A 19,885-nucleotide genomic window follows, 5' to 3' on the forward strand; every position below is an offset into this window, starting at 1 on the left:
CTCAATAACCAAAAGTGTAAAATAATTTGCCTCCCAAAATAATTTGCCTCCCAAAATAATTTGCCTCCCAAAATAATTTGCCAAAATAATTTGCCTCCCAAAATAATAATAATCACCAATAATAATAACCAAAAGTGTCAAATAATGTTTTAGGAGCTGTTTCTCAATAACCAAAAGTGTAAAATAATGTTTTAGGAGCTGTTTCTCAACAACCAAAGTGTCAAATAATGGTTAGAAGCTGTTTTTCAACAACCAAAAGTGTCAAATAATGTTTTAGGAGCTGTTTCTCAATAACCAAAAGTGTAAAATAATGTTTTAGGAGCTGTTTCTCAACAACCAAAGTGTCAAATAATGGTTAGAAGCTGTTTTTCAACAACCAAAAGTGTCAAATAATGTTTTAGGAGCTGTTTCTCAATAACCAAAAGTGTAAAATAATTTGCCTCCCAAAATAATTTGCCTCCCAAAATAATTTGCCTCCCAAAATAATTTGCCAAAATAATTTGCCTCCCAAAATAATTTGCCAAAATAATTTGCCTCCCAAAATAATTTGCCTCCCAAAATAATTTGCCTCCCAAAATAATTTGCCTCCCAAAATAATTTGCCAAAATAATTTGCCTCCCAAAATAATTTGCCTCCCAAAATAATTTGCCTGCCAAAATAATTTGCCTCCCAAAATAATTTGCCAAAATAATTTGCCTCCCAAAATAATTTGCCAAAATAATTTGCCTCCCAAAATAATTTGCCAAAATAATTTGCCTCCCAAAATAATAATAATCACCAATAATAATAACCAAAAGTGTCAAATAATGTTTTAGGAGCTGTTTCTCAATAACCAAAAGTGTAAAATAATGTTTTAGGAGCTGTTTCTCAACAACCAAAGTGTCAAATAATGGTTAGAAGCTGTTTTTCAACAACCAAAAGTGTCAAATAATGTTTTAGGAGCTGTTTCTCAATAACCAAAAGTGTAAAATAATGTTTTAGGAGCTGTTTCTCAACAACCAAAGTGTCAAATAATGGTTAGAAGCTGTTTTTCAACAACCAAAAGTGTCAAATAATGTTTTAGGAGCTGTTTCTCAATAACCAAAAGTGTAAAATAATGTGTTAGGAGCTGTTTCTCAACAACCAAAGTGTCAAATAATGGTTAGAAGCTGTTTTTCAACAACCAAAAGTGTCAAATAATGTTTTAGGAGCTGTTTCTCAACAACCAAAAGTGTAAAATAATGTTTTAGGAGCTGTTTCTCAACAACCAAAGTGTCAAATAATGGTTAGAAGCTGTTTTTCAACAACCAAAATGGTCAAATAATGTTTTATGAGGTGTTTCTCAACAACCAAAGTGTCAAATAATGGTTAGAAGCTGTTTTTCAACAACCAAAAGTGTCAAATAATGTTTTAGGAGCTGTTTCTCAATAACCAAAAGTGTAAAATAATGTTTTAGGAGCTGTTTCTCAACAACCAAAGTGTCAAATAATGGTTAGAAGCTGTTTTTCAACAACCAAAAGTGTCAAATAATGTTTTAGGAGCTGTTTCTCAATAACCAAAAGTGTAAAATAATTTGCCTCCCAAAATAATTTGCCAAAATAATTTGCCTCCCAAAATATTTTGCCAAAATAATTTGCCTCCCAAAATAATTTGCCTCCCAAAATAATTTGCCTCCCAAAATAATTTGCCAAAATAATTTGCCTCCCAAAATAATTTGCCTCCCAAAATAATTTGCCAAAATAAATTGCCTCCCAAAATAATTTGCCTCCCAAAATAATTTGCCAAAATAATTTGCCAAAATAATTTGCCTCATAAAATAATTTGCCAAAATAATTTGCCTCCCAAAATAATTTGCCTCCCAAAATAATTTGCCAAAATAATTTGCCTCCCAAAATAATTTGCCTCCCAAAATAATTTGCCAAAATAATTTGCCTCCCAAAATAATTTGCCTCCCAAAATAATTTGCCTCCCAAAATATTTTGCCAAAATAATTTGCCTCCCAAAATAATTTGCCTCCCAAAATAATTTGCCAAAATAATTTGCCTCCCAAAATAATTTGCCTCCCAAAATAATTTGCCTCCCAAAATAATTTGCCTCCCAAAATAATTTGCCAAAATAATTTGCCAAAATAATTTGCCTCCCAAAATAATTTGCCTCCCAAAATAAAATTTGCCAAAATAATTTGCCTGCCAAAATAATTTGCCTCCCAAAATAATTTGCCAAAATAATTTGCCTCCCAAAATAATTTGCCAAAATAATTTGCCTCCCAAAATAATTTGCCTCCCAAAATAATTTGCCAAAATAATTTGCCTCCCAAAATAATTTGTCTCCCAAAATAATTTGCCTCCCAAAATAATTTGCCTCCCAAAATAATTTGCCAAAATAATTTGCCTCCCAAAATAATTTGCCTCCCAAAATAATTTGCCAAAATAATTTGCCTCCCAAAATAATTTGCCTCCCAAAATAATTTGCCAAAATAATTTGCCTCCCAAAATAATTTGCCAAAATAATTTGCCTCCCAAAATAATTTGTCTCCCAAAATAATTTGCCTCCCAAAATAATTTGCCTCCCAAAATAATTTGCCTCCCAAAATAATTTGCCTCCCAAAATAATTTGCCAAAATAATTTGCCTCCCAAAATAATTTGCCTCCCAAAATAATTTGCCAAAATAATTTGCCTGCCAAAATAATTTGCCTCCCAAAATAATTTGCCTCCCAAAATAATTTGCCAAAATAATTTGCCTCCCAAAATAATTTGCCTCCCAAAATAATTTGCCTCCCAAAATAATTTGCCAAAATAATTTGCCTCACAAAATAATTTGCCTCACAAAATAATTTGCCAAAATAATTTGCCTGCCAAAATAATTTCCCAAAATAATTTGCCTCCCAAAATAATTTGCCAAAATAATTTGCCTCCCAAAATAATTTGCCAAAATAATTTGCCTCCCAAAATAATTTGCCAAAATAATTTGCCTCCCAAAATAATTTGCCTCCCAAAATAATTTGCCTCCCAAAATAATTTGCCTCCCAAAATAATTTGCCAAAATAATTTGCCTCCCTAAATAATTTGCCAAAATAATTTGCCTCCCAAAATAATTTGCCAAAATAATTTGCCTCCCAAAATAATTTGCCAAAATAATTTGCCTCCCAAAATAATAATAATCACCAATAATAATAACCAAAAGTGTCAAATAATGTTTTAGGAGCTGTTTCTCAATAACCAAAAGTGTAAAATAATGTTTTAGGAGCTGTTTCTCAACAACCAAAGTGTCAAATAATGGTTAGAAGCTGTTTTTCAACAACCAAAAGTGTCAAATAATGTTTTAGGAGCTGTTTCTCAATAACCAAAAGTGTAAAATAATGTTTTAGGAGCTGTTTCTCAACAACCAAAGTGTCAAATAATGGTTAGAAGCTGTTTTTCAACAACCAAAATGGTCAAATAATGTTTTAGGAGCTGTTTCTCAACAACCAAAAGTGTCAAATAATGTTTTATGAGGTGTTTCTCAACAACCAAAGTGTCAAATAATGGTTAGAAGCTGTTTTTCAACAACCAAAAGTGTCAAATAATGTTTTAGGAGCTGTTTCTCAATAACCAAAAGTGTAAAATAATGTTTTAGGAGCTGTTTCTCAACAACCAAAGTGTCAAATAATGGTTAGAAGCTGTTTTTCAACAACCAAAAGTGTCAAATAATGTTTTAGGAGCTGTTTCTCAATAACCAAAAGTGTAAAATAATTTGCCTCCCAAAATAATTTGCCAAAATAATTTGCCAAAATAATTTGCCAAAATAATTTGCCTCCCAAAATAATTTGCCAAAATAATTTGCCTCCCAAAATAATTTGCCTCCCAAAATAATTTGCCAAAATAATTTGCCTGCCAAAATAATTTGCCTCCCAAAATAATTTGCCTCCCAAAATAATTTGCCAAAATAATTTGCCTCCCAAAATAATTTGCCTCCCAAAATAATTTGCCAAAATAATTTGCCTCCCAAAATAATTTGCCTCCCAAAATAATTTGCCAAAATAATTTGCCTCCCAAAATAATTTGCCTCCCAAAATAATTTGCCTCCCAAAATAATTTGCCTCCCTAAATAATTTGCCAAAATAATTTGCCTCCCAAAATAATTTGCCAAAATAATTTGCCTCCCAAAATAATTTGCCAAAATAATTTGCCTCCCAAAATAATAATAATCACCAATAATAATAACCAAAAGTGTCAAATAATGTTTTAGGAGCTGTTTCTCAATAACCAAAAGTGTAAAATAATGTTTTAGGAGCTGTTTCTCAACAACCAAAGTGTCAAATAATGGTTAGAAGCTGTTTTTCAACAACCAAAAGTGTCAAATAATGTTTTAGGAGCTGTTTCTCAATAACCAAAAGTGTAAAATAATGTTTTAGGAGCTGTTTCTCAACAACCAAAGTGTCAAATAATGGTTAGAAGCTGTTTTTCAACAACCAAAATGGTCAAATAATGTTTTAGGAGCTGTTTCTCAACAACCAAAAGTGTCAAATAATGTTTTATGAGGTGTTTCTCAACAACCAAAGTGTCAAATAATGGTTAGAAGCTGTTTTTCAACAACCAAAAGTGTCAAATAATGTTTTAGGAGCTGTTTCTCAATAACCAAAAGTGTAAAATAATGTTTTAGGAGCTGTTTCTCAACAACCAAAGTGTCAAATAATGGTTAGAAGCTGTTTTTCAACAACCAAAAGTGTCAAATAATGTTTTAGGAGCTGTTTCTCAATAACCAAAAGTGTAAAATAATTTGCCTCCCAAAATAATTTGCCAAAATAATTTGCCAAAATAATTTGCCTCCCAAAATATTTTGCCAAAATAATTTGCCTCCCAAAATAATTTGCCTCCCAAAATAATTTGCCTCCCAAAATAATTTGCCAAAATAATTTGCCTCCCAAAATAATTTGCCTCCCAAAATAATTTGCCTCCCAAAATAATTTGCCAAAATAATTTGCCTCCCAAAATATTTTGCCAAAATAATTTGCCTCCCAAAATAATTTGCCTCCCAAAATAATTTGCCTCCCAAAATAATTTGCCTCCCAAAATAATTTGCCAAAATAATTTGCCTCCCAAAATAATTTGCCTCCCAAAATAATTTGCCTCCCAAAATAATTTGCCAAAATAATTTGCCTCCCAAAATAATTTGCCTCCCAAAATAATTTGCCAAAATAATTTGCCTCCCAAAATAATTTGCCTCCCAAAATAATTTGCCTCCCAAAATAATTTGCCTCCCAAAATAATTTGCCTCCCAAAATAATTTGCCAAAATAATTTGCCAAAATAATTTGCCTCCCAAAATAATTTGCCTCCCAAAATAATTTGCCTCCCAAAATAATTTGCCTCCCAAAATAATTTGCCTCCCAAAATAATTTGCCTCCCAAAATAATTTGCCTCCCAAAATAATTTGCCTCCCAAAATATTTTGCCAAAATAATTTGCCTCCCAAAATATTTTGCCAAAATAATTTGCCTCCCAAAATAATTTGCCTCCCAAAATAATTTGCCAAAATAATTTGCCTCCCAAAATAATTTGCCTCCCAAAATAATTTGCCTCCCAAAATAATTTGCCAAAATAATTTGCCTCCCAAAATAATTTGCCTCCCAAAATAATTTGCCTCCCAAAATAATTTGCCAAAATAATCTGCCAAAATAATTTGCCAAAATAATTTGCCTCCCAAAATAATTTGCCTCCCAAAATAATTTGCCTCCCAAAATATTTTGCCAAAATAATTTGCCTCCCAAAATAATTTGCCTCCCAAAATAATTTGCCTCCCAAAATAATTTGCCTCCCAAAATAATTTGCCAAAATAATTTGCCTCCCAAAATAATTTGTCAAAATAATTTGCCAAAATAATTTGCCTCCCAAAATAATTTGCCTCCCAAAATAATTTGCCAAAATAATTTGCCTCCCAAAATAATTTGCCTCCCAAAATAATTTGCCTCCCAAAATAATTTGTCTCCCAAAATAATTTGCCAAAATAATTTGCCTCCCAAAATACCCATATCGTACGGCATACTATAGCGCGCCGTTTTTCATCATTTTTGAGGATTTGAAAAAAATGACGAAATGACAAAAACGATGGGTTATAGCCCATGTTTTTTGAAATTTGAAAAAAAAAAGTTAGCCTCGTTTCTCATCCTTTTGGACCGTGGGCTATAGCCCATATCGTACGGCATACTATAGCGAGCCGTTTTTCATCATTTTTGAGGATTTGAAAAAAATGACGAAATGACAAAAACGATGGGTTATAGCCCATGTTTTTTTAAATTTGAAAAAAAAAAGTTAGCCTCGTTTCTCATCATTTTGGACCATGGGCTATAGCCCATATCGTACGGCATACGATAGCGCGCCGTTTTTCATCATTTTTGAGGATTTGAAAAAAATGACGAAATGACAAAAACGATGGGTTATAGCCCATGTTTTTTGAAATTTGAAAAAAAAAAGTTAGCCTCGTTTCTCATCATTTTGGACCATGGGCTATAGCCCATATCGTACGGCATACTATAGCGCGCCGTTTTTCATCATTTTTGAGGATTTGAAAAAAATGACGAAATGACAAAAACGATGGGTTATAGCCCATGTTTTTTGAAATTTGAAAAAAAAAAGTTAGCCTCGTTTCTCATCATTTTGGACCATGGGCTATAGCCCATATCGTACGGCATACTATAGCGCGCCGTTTTTCATCATTTTTGAGGATTTGAAAAAAATGAGAAATGACAAAAACGATGGGTTATAGCCCATGTTTTTTGAAATTTGAAAAAAAAAAGTTAGCCTCGTTTCTCATCATTTTGGACCATGGGCTATAGCCCATATCGTACGGCATACTATAGCGCGCCGTTTTTCATCATTTTTGAGGATTTGAAAAAAATGACGAAATGACAAAAACGATGGGTTATAGCCCATGTTTATTTAAATTTGAAAAAAAAAAGTTAGCCTCGTTTCTCATCATTTTGGACCATGGGCTATAGCCCATATCGTACGGCATACTATAGCGCGCCGTTTTTCATCATTTTTGAGGATTTGAAAAAAATGACGAAATGACAAAAACGATGGGTTATAGCCCATGTTTTTTGAAATTTTGAAAAAAAAATTAGCCTCGTTTCTCATCATTTTGGACCGTGGGCTATAGCCCATATCGTACGGCATACTATGGCACGCCGTTTTTCATCATTTTTGTGGATTTAAAAAAAATGACGAAATGACAAAAACGATGGGTTATAGCCCATGTTTTTTGAAATTTTGGAAAAAAAAGTTAGCCTCGTTTCTCATCATTTTGGACCATGGGCTATAGCCCATATCGTACGGCATACTATAGCGCGCCGTTTTTCATCATTTTTGAGGATTTGAAAAAAATGACGAAATGACAAAAACGATGGGTTATAGCCCATGTTTTTTGAAATTTGAAAAAATAAAGTTAGCCTCGTTTCTCATCATTTTGGACCATGGGCTATAGCCCATATCGTACGGCATACTATAGCGCGCCGTTTTTCATCATTTTTGTGGATTTAAAAAAAATGACGAAATGACAAAAACGATGGGTTATAGCCCATGTTTTTTGAAATTTTGAAAAAAAAAGTTAGCCTCGTTTCTCATCATTTTGGACCATGGGCTATAGCCCATATCGTATGGCATACTATAGCGCGCCGTTTTTCATCATTTTTGAGGATTCGAAAAAAACGACGAAATGACAAAAACGATGGGTTATAGCCCATGTTTTTTGAAATTTGAAAAAAAAAAGTTAGCCTCGTTTCTCATCATTTTGGACCATGGGCTATAGCCCATATCGTACGGCATACTATAGCGCGCCGTTTTTCATCATTTTTGAGGATTTGAAAAAAATGACAAAATGACAAAAACGATGGGTTATAGCCCATGTTTTTTGAAATTTGAAAAAAAAAAGTTAGCCTCGTTTCTCATCATTTTGGACCATGGGCTATAGCCCATATCGTACGGCATACTATAGCGCGCCGTTTTTCATCATTTTTGAGGATTTGAAAAAAATGACGAAATGACAAAAACGATGGGTTATAGCCCATGTTTTTTGAAATTTGAAAAAAAAAAGTTAGCCTCGTTTCTCATCATTTTGGACCATGGGCTATAGCCCATATCGTACGGCATACTATAGCGCGCCGTTTTTCATCATTTTTGTGGATTTTAAAAAAAATGACGAAATGACAAAAACGATGGGTTATAGCCCATGTTTTTTGAAATTTTGAAAAAAAAAGTTAGCCTCGTTTCTCATCATTTTGGACCATGGGCTATAGCCCATATCGTATGGCATACTATAGCGCGCCGTTTTTCATCATTTTTGAGGATTCGAAAAAAATGACGAAATGACAAAAACGATGGGTTATAGCCCATGTTTTTTGAAATTTGAAAAAAAAAAGTTAGCCTCGTTTCTCATCATTTTGGACCATGGGCTATAGCCCATATCGTACGGCATACTATAGCGCGCCGTTTTTCATCATTTTTGAGGATTTGAAAAAAATGACGAAATGACAAAAACGATGGGTTATAGCCCATGTTTTTTGAAATTTGAAAAAAAAAAAGTTAGCCTCGTTTCTCATCATTTTGGACCATGGGCTATAGCCCATATCGTACGGCATACTATAGCGCGCCGTTTTTCATTTTTGAGGATTTGAAAAAAATGACGAAATGACAAAAACGATGGGTTATAGCCCATGTTTTTTTAAATTTGAAAAAAAAAAGTTAGCCTCGTTTCTCATCATTTTGGACCATGGGCTATAGCCCATATCGTACGGCATACTATAGCGCGCAGTTTTTCATCATTTTTGAGGATTTGAAAAAAATGACGAAATGACAAAAACGATGGGTTATAGCCCATGTTTTTTGAAATTTGAAAAAAAAAAGTTAGCCTCGTTTCTCATCATTTTGGACCATGGGCTATAGCCCATATCGTACGGCATACTATAGCGCGCCGTTTTTCATCATTTTTGAGTATTTGAAAAAAATGACGAAATGACAAAAACGATGGGTTATAGCCCATGTTTTTTTAAATTTGAAAAAAAAAAGTTAGCCTCGTTTCTCATCATTTTGGACCATGGGCTATAGCCCATATCGTACGGCATACTATAGCGCGCAGTTTTTCATCATTTTTGAGGATTTGAAAAAAATGACGAAATGACAAAAACGATGGGTTATAGCCCATGTTTTTTTAAATTTGAAAAAAAAAAGTTAGCTTCGTTTCTCATCATTTTGGACCATGGGCTATAGCCCATATCGTACGGCATACTATAGCGCGCCGTTTTTCATCATTTTTGAGTATTTGAAAAAAATGACGAAATGACAAAAACGATGGGTTATAGCCCATGTTTTTTTAAATTTGAAAAAAAAAAGTTAGCCTCGTTTCTCATCATTTTGGACCATGGGCTATAGCCCATATCGTACGGCATTTTATAGCGCGCCGTTTTTCATCATTTTTGAGGATTTGAAAAAAATGACGAAATGACAAAAACGATGGGTTATAGCCCATGTTTTTTGAAATTTGAAAAAAAAAAGTTAGCCTCGTTTCTCATCATTTTGGACCATGGGCTATAGCCCATATCGTACGGCATACTATAGCGCGCCGTTTTTCATCATTTTTGAGGATTTGAAAAAAATGACGAAATGACAAAAACGATGGGTTATAGCCCATGTTTTTTTTAATTTGAAAAAAAAAAGTTAGCCTCGTTTCTTATCATTTTGGACCATGGGCTATAGCCCATATCGTACGGCATACTATAGCGCGCCGTTTTTCATCATTTTTGAGGATTTGAAAAAAATGACGAAATGACAAAAACGATGGGTTATAGCCCATGTTTTTTGAAATTTGAAAAAAAAAAGTTAGCCTCGTTTCTCATCATTTTGGACCATGGGCTATAGCCCATATCGTACGGCATACTATAGCGCGCCGTTTTTCATCATTTTTGAGGATTTGAAAAAAATGACGAAATGACAAAAACGATGGGTTATAGCCCATGTTTTTTGAAATTTTGAAAAAAAAAGTGTGATGACCCATCCTGTTTGTGTCTGCTGTTAATGTTGTTTCTCTGTTCATGTGCAGGAGGAGGGGACCAGCCTGCAGGGGTGTGGCCTAGATGAGGAGGCACACCTGACTCAAATTGGGCTCAGCCTATTTAAGCAGGCTGGTCGAGGCCATTTGAGATCTCTCTCCTGCCTAGGGAACAATGTCTGGTTTTTGCTCCTTTAAGTTTGTTTTGATCTAAGTTGCTGCACTTGCACCTACACTATACTTTCACACATCCACACATGCAATACACTACTGATCTAACTGATGACTCACACCCCACTTTCAACTGTTAAGTATGATTTATAATTATTTGACTAGTTTAAAATAAATACTTTTTGGCATTTACTCCTGTGTGTCGTCTCCCATTCTTGTCATGGTTAAGTCCGTTCATGACAGCTGTGACCGTTGTGAATTATGGGTGGCTCCCAGAGGTCCTTGATCCCCATGGGGTCCAACAGTGGTCATTGAAGCGTGCACACACAAATGCACATATGCACCTACACACGCACAGGCGCACTTGCGTATGCACACCTGGACCTGTAAATTAACAACACAAAAACTAAGGCACTGGTGTCGGACTTCTGGTTTACCGGAACGGGGTTCAACTCCCTGCAGTGCCCTGCTCAATGTGTTGTATTTACCGGAAAGGATGGGAAACATTAGCAAATTGCGGAGTGTTAGAAAAAAAAGGATGGCTTATAGCCCATGTTTTTTTTTCATTTTCCGCAATTTCCGCAATTTCCGGATAACTTTTTTTTTCAAAATTCAAAATTCCGCAATTTCCGCAATTTTTGAAATTTTGAAAAAAAAAGTTATCCGGAAATTGCGGAAATTGCGGAAATTGTAATTGCGGAAATGGTGGAAATGGATATTGTATTTTATTTTACTCAGCCATAACAATTTATTTTCTGTTAACCAACTTGCTGGCTGGCAGGCAGGCAGACAGCTACTCATAGACAGGCAGACAGACAGACAGCTACTCATGGAGAATTGGACAATATTGAAAAAATGAAAAAAACGATGGGTTATATTGAAGCGTGCACCTACACACGCACAGGCGCACATGTATATGCACACCTGGACCTGTAAATGAACAACACAAAAACTAAGGCACTGGTGTCGGACTTCTGGTTTACCGGAACGGGGTTCAACTCCCTGCAGTGCCCTGCTCAATGTGTTGTATTTACCGGAAAGGATGGGAAACATTAGCAAATTGCGGAGTGTTAGAAAAAAAAGGATGGCTTATAGCCCATGTTTTTTTCATTTTCCGCAATTTCCGCAATTTCCGGATAACTTTTTTTTTCAAAATTCAAAATTCCGCAATTTCCGCAATTTTTGAAATTTTGAAAAAAAAAGTTATCCGGAAATTGCGGAAATTGCGGAAATTGTGGAAATGGTAATTGCGGAAATGGTGGAAATGGTGGAAATGGATATTGTATTTTATTTTACTCAGCCATAACAATTTATTTTCTGTTAACCAACTTGCTGGCTGGCAGGCAGGCAGACAGCTACTCATAGACAGGCAGACAGACAGACAGCTACTCATGGAGAATTGGACAATATTGAAAAAATCGATGGGTTATATTGAAGCGTGCACCTACACACGCACAGGCGCACATGTATATGCACACCTGGACCTGTAAATGAACAACACAAAAACTAAGGCACTGGTGTCGGACTTCTGGTTTACCGGAACGGGGTTCAACTCCCTGCAGTGCCCTGCTCAATGTGTTGTATTTACCGGAAAGGATGGGAAACATTAGCAAATTGCGGAGTGTTAGAAAAAAAAGGATGGCTTATAGCCCATGTTTTTTTCATTTTCCGCAATTTCCGCAATTTCCGGATAACTTTTTTTTTCAAAATTCAAAATTCCGCAATTTCCGCAATTTTTGAAATTTTGAAAAAAAAAGTTATCCGGAAATTGCGGAAATTGCGGAAATTGTGGAAATGGTAATTGCGGAAATGGTGGAAATGGTGGAAATGGATATTGTATTTTACTCAGCCATAACAATTTATTTTCTGTTAACCAACTTGCTGGCTGGCAGGCAGGCAGACAGCTACTCATAGACAGGCAGACAGACAGACAGCTACTCATGGAGAATTGGACAATATTGAAAAAATGAAAAAAACGATGGGTTATATTGAAGCGTGCACCTACACACGCACAGGCGCACATGTATATGCACACCTGGACCTGTAAATGAACAACACAAAAACTAAGGCACTGGTGTCGGACTTCTGGTTTACCGGAACGGGGTTCAACTCCCTGCAGTGCCCTGCTCAATGTGTTGTATTTACCGGAAAGGATGGGAAACATTAGCAAATTGCGGAGTGTTAGAAAAAAAAGGATGGCTTATAGCACATGTTTTTTTCATTTTCCGCAATTTCCGCAATTTCCGGATAACTTTTTTTTTCAAAATTCAAAATTCCGCAATTTCCGCAATTTTTGAAATTTTGAAAAAAAAAGTTATCCGGAAATTGCGGAAATTGCGGAAATTGTGGAAATGGTAATTGCGGAAATGGTGGAAATGGTGGAAATGGATATTGTATTTTATTTTACTCAGCCATAACAATTTATTTTCTGTTAACCAACTTGCTGGCTGGCAGGCAGGCAGACAGCTACTCATAGACAGGCAGACAGACAGACAGCTACTCATGGAGAATTGGACAATATTGAAAAAATCGATGGGTTATATTGAAGCGTGCACCTACACACGCACAGGCGCACATGTATATGCACACCTGGACCTGTAAATGAACAACACAAAAACTAAGGCACTGGTGTCGGACTTCTGGTTTACCGGAACGGGGTTCAACTCCCTGCAGTGCCCTGCTCAATGTGTTGTATTTACCGGAAAGGATGGGAAACATTAGCAAATTGCGGAGTGTTAGAAAAAAAAGGATGGCTTATAGCCCATGTTTTTTTCATTTTCCGCAATTTCCGCAATTTCCGGATAACTTTTTTTTTCAAAATTCAAAATTCCGCAATTTCCGCAATTTTTGAAATTTTGAAAAAAAAAGTTATCCGGAAATTGCGGAAATTGCGGAAATTGTGGAAATGGTAATTGCGGAAATGGTGGAAATGGTGGAAATGGATATTGTATTTTATTTTACTCAGCCATAACAATTTATTTTCTGTTAACCAACTTGCTGGCTGGCAGGCAGGCAGACAGCTACTCATAGACAGGCAGACAGACAGACAGCTACTCATGGAGAATTGGACAATATTGAAAAAATGAAAAAAACGATGGGTTATATTGAAGCGTGCACCTACACACGCACAGGCGCACATGTATATGCACACCTGGACCTGTAAATGAACAACACAAAAACTAAGGCACTGGTGTCGGACTTCTGGTTTACCGGAACGGGGTTCAACTCCCTGCAGTGCCCTGCTCAATGTGTTGTATTTACCGGAAAGGATGGGAAACATTAGCAAATTGCGGAGTGTTAGAAAAAAAAGGATGGCTTATAGCCCATGTTTTTTTCATTTTCCGCAATTTCCGCAATTTCCGGATAACTTTTTTTTTCAAAATTCAAAATTCCGCAATTTCCGCAATTTTTGAAATTTTGAAAAAAAAAGTTATCCGGAAATTGCGGAAATTGCGGAAACTGTGGAAATGGTAATTGCGGAAATGGTGGAAATGGTGGAAATGGATATTGTATTTTATTTTACTCAGCCATAACAATTTATTTTCTGTTAACCAACTTGCTGGCTGGCAGGCAGGCAGACAGCTACTCATAGACAGGCAGACAGACAGACAGCTACTCATGGAGAATTGGACAATATTGAAAAAATGAAAAAAACGATGGGTTATATTGAAGCGTGCACCTACACACGCACAGGCGCACATGTATATGCACACCTGGACCTGTAAATGAACAACACAAAAACTAAGGCACTGGTGTCGGACTTCTGGTTTACCGGAACGGGGTTCAACTCCCTGCAGTGCCCTGCTCAATGTGTTGTATTTACCGGAAAGGATGGGAAACATTAGCAAATTGCGGAGTGTTAGAAAAAAAAGGATGGCTTATAGCCCATGTTTTTTTCATTTTCCGCAATTTCCGCAATTTCCGGATAACTTTTTTTTTCAAAATTCAAAATTCCGCAATTTCCGCAATTTTTGAAATTTTGAAAAAAAAAGTTATCCGGAAATTGCGGAAATTGCGGAAATTGTGGAAATGGTAATTGCGGAAATGGTGGAAATGGTGGAAATGGATATTGTATTTTATTTTACTCAGCCATAACAATTTATTTTCTGTTAACCAACTTGCTGGCTGGCAGGCAGGCAGACAGCTACTCATAGACAGGCAGACAGACAGACAGCTACTCATGGAGAATTGGACAATATTGAAAAAATCGATGGGTTATATTGAAGCGTGCACCTACACACGCACAGGCGCACATGTATATGCACACCTGGACCTGTAAATGAACAACACAAAAACTAAGGCACTGGTGTCGGACTTCTGGTTTACCGGAACGGGGTTCAACTCCCTGCAGTGCCCTGCTCAATGTGTTGTATTTACCGGAAAGGATGGGAAACATTAGCAAATTGCGGAGTGTTAGAAAAAAAAGGATGGCTTATAGCCCATGTTTTTTTCATTTTCCGCAATTTCCGCAATTTCCGGATAACTTTTTTTTTCAAAATTCAAAATTCCGCAATTTCCGCAATTTTTGAAATTTTGAAAAAAAAAGTTATCCGGAAATTGCGGAAATTGCGGAAATTGTGGAAATGGTAATTGCGGAAATGGTGGAAATGGTGGAAATGGATATTGTATTTTATTTTACTCAGCCATAACAATTTATTTTCTGTTAACCAACTTGCTGGCTGGCAGGCAGGCAGACAGCTACTCATAGACAGGCAGACAGACAGACAGCTACTCATGGAGAATTGGACAATATTGAAAAAATGAAAAAAACGATGGGTTATATTGAAGCGTGCACCTACACACGCACAGGCGCACATGTATATGCACACCTGGACCTGTAAATGAACAACACAAAAACTAAGGCACTGGTGTCGGACTTCTGGTTTACCGGAACGGGGTTCAACTCCCTGCAGTGCCCTGCTCAATGTGTTGTATTTACCGGAAAGGATGGGAAACATTAGCAAATTGCGGAGTGTTAGAAAAAAAAGGATGGCTTATAGCCCATGTTTTTTTCATTTTCCGCAATTTCCGCAATTTCCGGATAACTTTTTTTTTCAAAATTCAAAATTCCGCAATTTCCGCAATTTTTGAAATTTTGAAAAAAAAAGTTATCCGGAAATTGCGGAAATTGCGGAAATTGTGGAAATGGTAATTGCGGAAATGGTGGAAATGGTGGAAATGGATATTGTATTTTATTTTACTCAGCCATAACAATTTATTTTCTGTTAACCAACTTGCTGGCTGGCAGGCAGGCAGACAGCTACTCATAGACAGGCAGACAGACAGACAGCTACTCATGGAGAATTGGACAATATTGAAAAAATGAAAAAAACGATGGGTTATATTGAAGCGTGCACCTACACACGCACAGGCGCACATGTATATGCACACCTGGACCTGTAAATGAACAACACAAAAACTAAGGCACTGGTGTCGGACTTCTGGTTTACCGGAACGGGGTTCAACTCCCTGCAGTGCCCTGCTCAATGTGTTGTATTTACCGGAAAGGATGGGAAACATTAGCAAATTGCGGAGTGTTAGAAAAAAAAGGATGGCTTATAGCCCATGTTTTTTTCATTTTCCGCAATTTCCGGATAACTTTTTTTTTCAAAATTCAAAATTCCGCAATTTCCGCAATTTTTGAAATTTTGAAAAAAAAAGTTATCCGGAAATTGCGGAAATTGCGGAAATTGTGGAAATGGTAATTGCGGAAATGGTGGAAATGGTGGAAATGGATATTGTATTTTATTTTACTCAGCCATAACAATTTATTTTCTGTTAACCAACTTGCTGGCTGGCAGGCAGGCAGACAGCTACTCATAGACAGGCAGACAGACAGACAGCTACTCATGGAGAATTGGACAATATTGAAAAAATGAAAAAAACGATGGGTTATATTGAAGCGTGCACCTACACACGCACAGGCGCACATGTATATGCACACCTGGACCTGTAAATGAACAACACAAAAACTAAGGCACTGGTGTCGGACTTCTGGTTTACCGGAACGGGGTTCAACTCCCTGCAGTGCCCTGCTCAATGTGTTGTATTTACCGGAAAGGATGGGAAACATTAGCAAATTGCGGAGTGTTAGAAAAAAAAGGATGGCTTATAGCCCATGTTTTTTTTTCATTTTCCGCAATTTTTCCGCATTTTCCGCAATTTTCCGGTAATTGCGGAAATGGTAGAAATGGTGGAAATGGAAATTGCGGAAATTGCGGAAATGGAAATTGAGGAAATTGCGGAAATGGAAATTGCGGAAATTGCGGAAATGGTAATTGCGGAAATTGCGGAAATTGCTCTTCACTTATAGCTATCTATTTTCAGGTAGATTGTTTTATTTTACTCAGTCAGCCATATAACTACTCATTTTTTTTCATGAAAAAGGTCATAGCTGGGTAATCTATTTTCAGGCAAATTGTGTTTATTGTACTTTATTTTACTCAGCCATAACAATTTATTTTCTGTTAACCAACTTGCTGGCTGGCAGGCAGGCAGACAGACAGCTACTCATAGACAGGCAGACAGACAGACAGACAGCTACTCATGGAGAATTGGACAGGCAGGCAGTCAGACAGCTACTCATAGACAGGCAGACAGACAGCTACTCATGGAGAATTGGACAGGCAGGCAGATAGCTATGAAAAAACATGGGCTATAACCCATCCTTTTTTTTCTAACACTCCGCAAATTGCTAATGTTTCCCATCCTTTCCGGTAAATACAACACATTGAGCAGGGCACTGCAGGGAGTTGAACCCCGTTCCGGTAAACCAGAAGTCCGACACCAGTGCCTTAGTTTTTGTGTTGTTCATTTACAGGTCCAGGTGTGCATATACATGTGCGCCTGTGCGTGTGTAGGTGCACGCTTCAATATAACCCATCGTTTTTTTCATTTTTTCAATATTGTCAAATCATCAAAAATGATGAAAAACGGCGCGCTATAGTATGCCGTACGATATGGGCTATAGCCCATGGTCCAAAATGATGAGAAACGAGGCTAACTTTTTTTTTTCAAATTTCAAAAAACATGGGCTATAACCCATCGTTTTTGTCATTTCGTCATTTTTTTCAAATCCTCAAAAATGATGAAAAACGGCGCGCTATAAAATGCCGTACGATATGGGCTATAGCCCATGGTCCAAAATGATGAGAAACGAGGCTAACTTTTTTTTTTCAAATTTAAAAAAACATGGGCTATAACCCATCGTTTTTGTCATTTCGTCATTTTTTTCAAATACTCAAAAATGATGAAAAACGGCGCGCTATAGTATGCCGTACGATATGGGCTATAGCCCATGGTCCAAAATGATGAGAAACGAGGCTAACTTTTTTTTTTCAAATTTAAAAAAACATGGGCTATAACCCATCGTTTTTGTCATTTCGTCATTTTTTTCAAATCCTCAAAAATGATGAAAAACGGCGCGCTATAGTATGCCGTACGATATGGGCTATAGCCCATGGTCCAAAATGATGAGAAACGAGGCTAACTTTTTTTTTTCAAATTTCAAAAAACATGGGCTATAACCCATCGTTTTTGTCATTTCGTCATTTTTTTCAAATCCTCAAAAATGATGAAAAACTGCGCGCTATAGTATGCCGTACGATATGGGCTATAGCCCATGGTCCAAAATGATGAGAAACGAGGCTAACTTTTTTTTTTCAAATTTAAAAAAACATGGGCTATAACCCATCGTTTTTGTCATTTCGTCATTTTTTTCAAATCCTCAAAAATGATGAAAAACGGCGCGCTATAGTATGCCGTACGATATGGGCTATAGCCCATGGTCCAAAATGATGAGAAACGAGGCTAACTTTTTTTTTTCAAATTTCAAAAAACATGGGCTATAACCCATCGTTTTTGTCATTTCGTCATTTTTTTCAAATCCTCAAAAATGATGAAAAACGGCGCGCTATAGTATGCCGTACGATATGGGCTATAGCCCATGGTCCAAAATGATGAGAAACGAGGCTAACTTTTTTTTTTCAAATTTCAAAAAACATGGGCTATAACCCATCGTTTTTGTCATTTCGTCATTTTTTTCGAATCCTCAAAAATGATGAAAAACGGCGCGCTATAGTATGCCATACGATATGGGCTATAGCCCATGGTCCAAAATGATGAGAAACGAGGCTAACTTTTTTTTTCAAAATTTCAAAAAACATGGGCTATAACCCATCGTTTTTGTCATTTCGTCATTTTTTTAAAATCCACAAAAATGATGAAAAACGGCGCGCTATAGTATGCCGTACGATATGGGCTATAGCCCATGGTCCAAAATGATGAGAAACGAGGCTAATTTTTTTTTTTCAAATTTAAAAAAACATGGGCTATAACCCATCGTTTTTGTCATTTCGTCATTTTTTTCAAATCCTCAAAAATGATGAAAAACGGCGCGCTATCGTATGCCGTACGATATGGGCTATAGCCCATGGTCCAAAATGATGAGAAACGAGGCTAACTTTTTTTTTTCAAATTAAAAAAAACATGGGCTATAACCCATCGTTTTTGTCATTTCGTCATTTTTTTCAAATCCTCAAAAATGATGAAAAACGGCTCGCTATAGTATGCCGTACGATATGGGCTATAGCCCACGGTCCAAAAGGATGAGAAACGAGGCTAACTTTTTTTTTTCAAATTTCAAAAAACATGGGCTATAACCCATCGTTTTTGTCATTTCGTCATTTTTTTCAAATCCTCAAAAATGATGAAAAACGGCGCGCTATAGTATGCCGTACGATATGGGCTATAGCCCATGGTCCAAAATGATGAGAAACGAGGCTAACTTTTTTTTTTCAAATTTCAAAAAACATGGGCTATAACCCATCGTTTTTGTCATTTTGTCATTTTTTTCAAATCCTCAAAAATGATGAAAAACGGCGCGCTATAGTATGCCGTACGATATGGGCTATAGCCCATGGTCCAAAATGATGAGAAACGAGGCTAACTTTTTTTTTCAAATTTCAAAAAACATGGGCTATAACCCATCGTTTTTGTCATTTCGTCATTTTTTTCAAATCCTCAAAAATGATGAAAAACTGCGCGCTATAGTATGCCGTACGATATGGGCTATAGCCCATGGTCCAAAATGATGAGAAACGAGGCTAACTTTTTTTTTTCAAATTTAAAAAAACATGGGCTATAACCCATCGTTTTTGTCATTTCGTCATTTTTTTCAAATCCTCAAAAATGATGAAAAACGGCGCGCTATAGTATGCCGTACGATATGGGCTATAGCCCATGGTCCAAAATGATGAGAAACGAGGCTAACTTTTTTTTTTCAAATTTCAAAAAACATGGGCTATAACCCATCGTTTTTGTCATTTCGTCATTTTTTTCAAATCCTCAAAAATGATGAAAAACGGCGCGCTATAGTATGCCGTACGATATGGGCTATAGCCCATGGTCCAAAATGATGAGAAACGAGGCTAACTTTTTTTTTTCAAATTTCAAAAAACATGGGCTATAACCCATCGTTTTTGTCATTTCGTCATTTTTTTCAAATCCTCAAAAATGATGAAAAACGGCGCGCTATAGTATGCCGTACGATATGGGCTATAGCCCATGGTCCAAAATGATGAGAAACGAGGCTAACGTTTTTTTTTCAAATTTCAAAAAACATGGGCTATAATAACCCATCGTTTTTGTCATTTCGTCATTTTTTTGGAATCCTCAAAAATGATGAAAAACGGCGCGCTATAGTATGCCGTACGATA

The 19,885-nt window shown here is 36.3% G+C and overlaps 1 protein-coding gene across 1 annotated transcript in view; it reads left to right on the plus strand.

Moving 5' to 3' along the window:
• LOC308312040 (guanine nucleotide-binding protein G(olf) subunit alpha-like) overlaps positions 1 to 19,885 on the plus strand; it is a gene marked incomplete at both ends in the record, with an annotated part of 92,421 nt that overhangs the window by 64,772 nt on the left and 7,764 nt on the right. Inside the window, one exon of the mRNA XM_080794447.1 lies at positions 10,050 to 10,072. Coding sequence (XP_080650573.1) covers positions 10,050 to 10,072 — 23 coding nt within the window. The remainder of the gene's footprint in view (positions 1 to 10,049; positions 10,073 to 19,885) is intronic.

The sequence above is a fragment of the Protomyctophum bolini genome (assembly GCF_963924005.1).
Source record: "Protomyctophum bolini genome assembly, contig: SCAFFOLD_162, whole genome shotgun sequence".
Lineage (NCBI taxonomy): Eukaryota > Metazoa > Chordata > Actinopteri > Myctophiformes > Myctophidae > Protomyctophum > Protomyctophum bolini.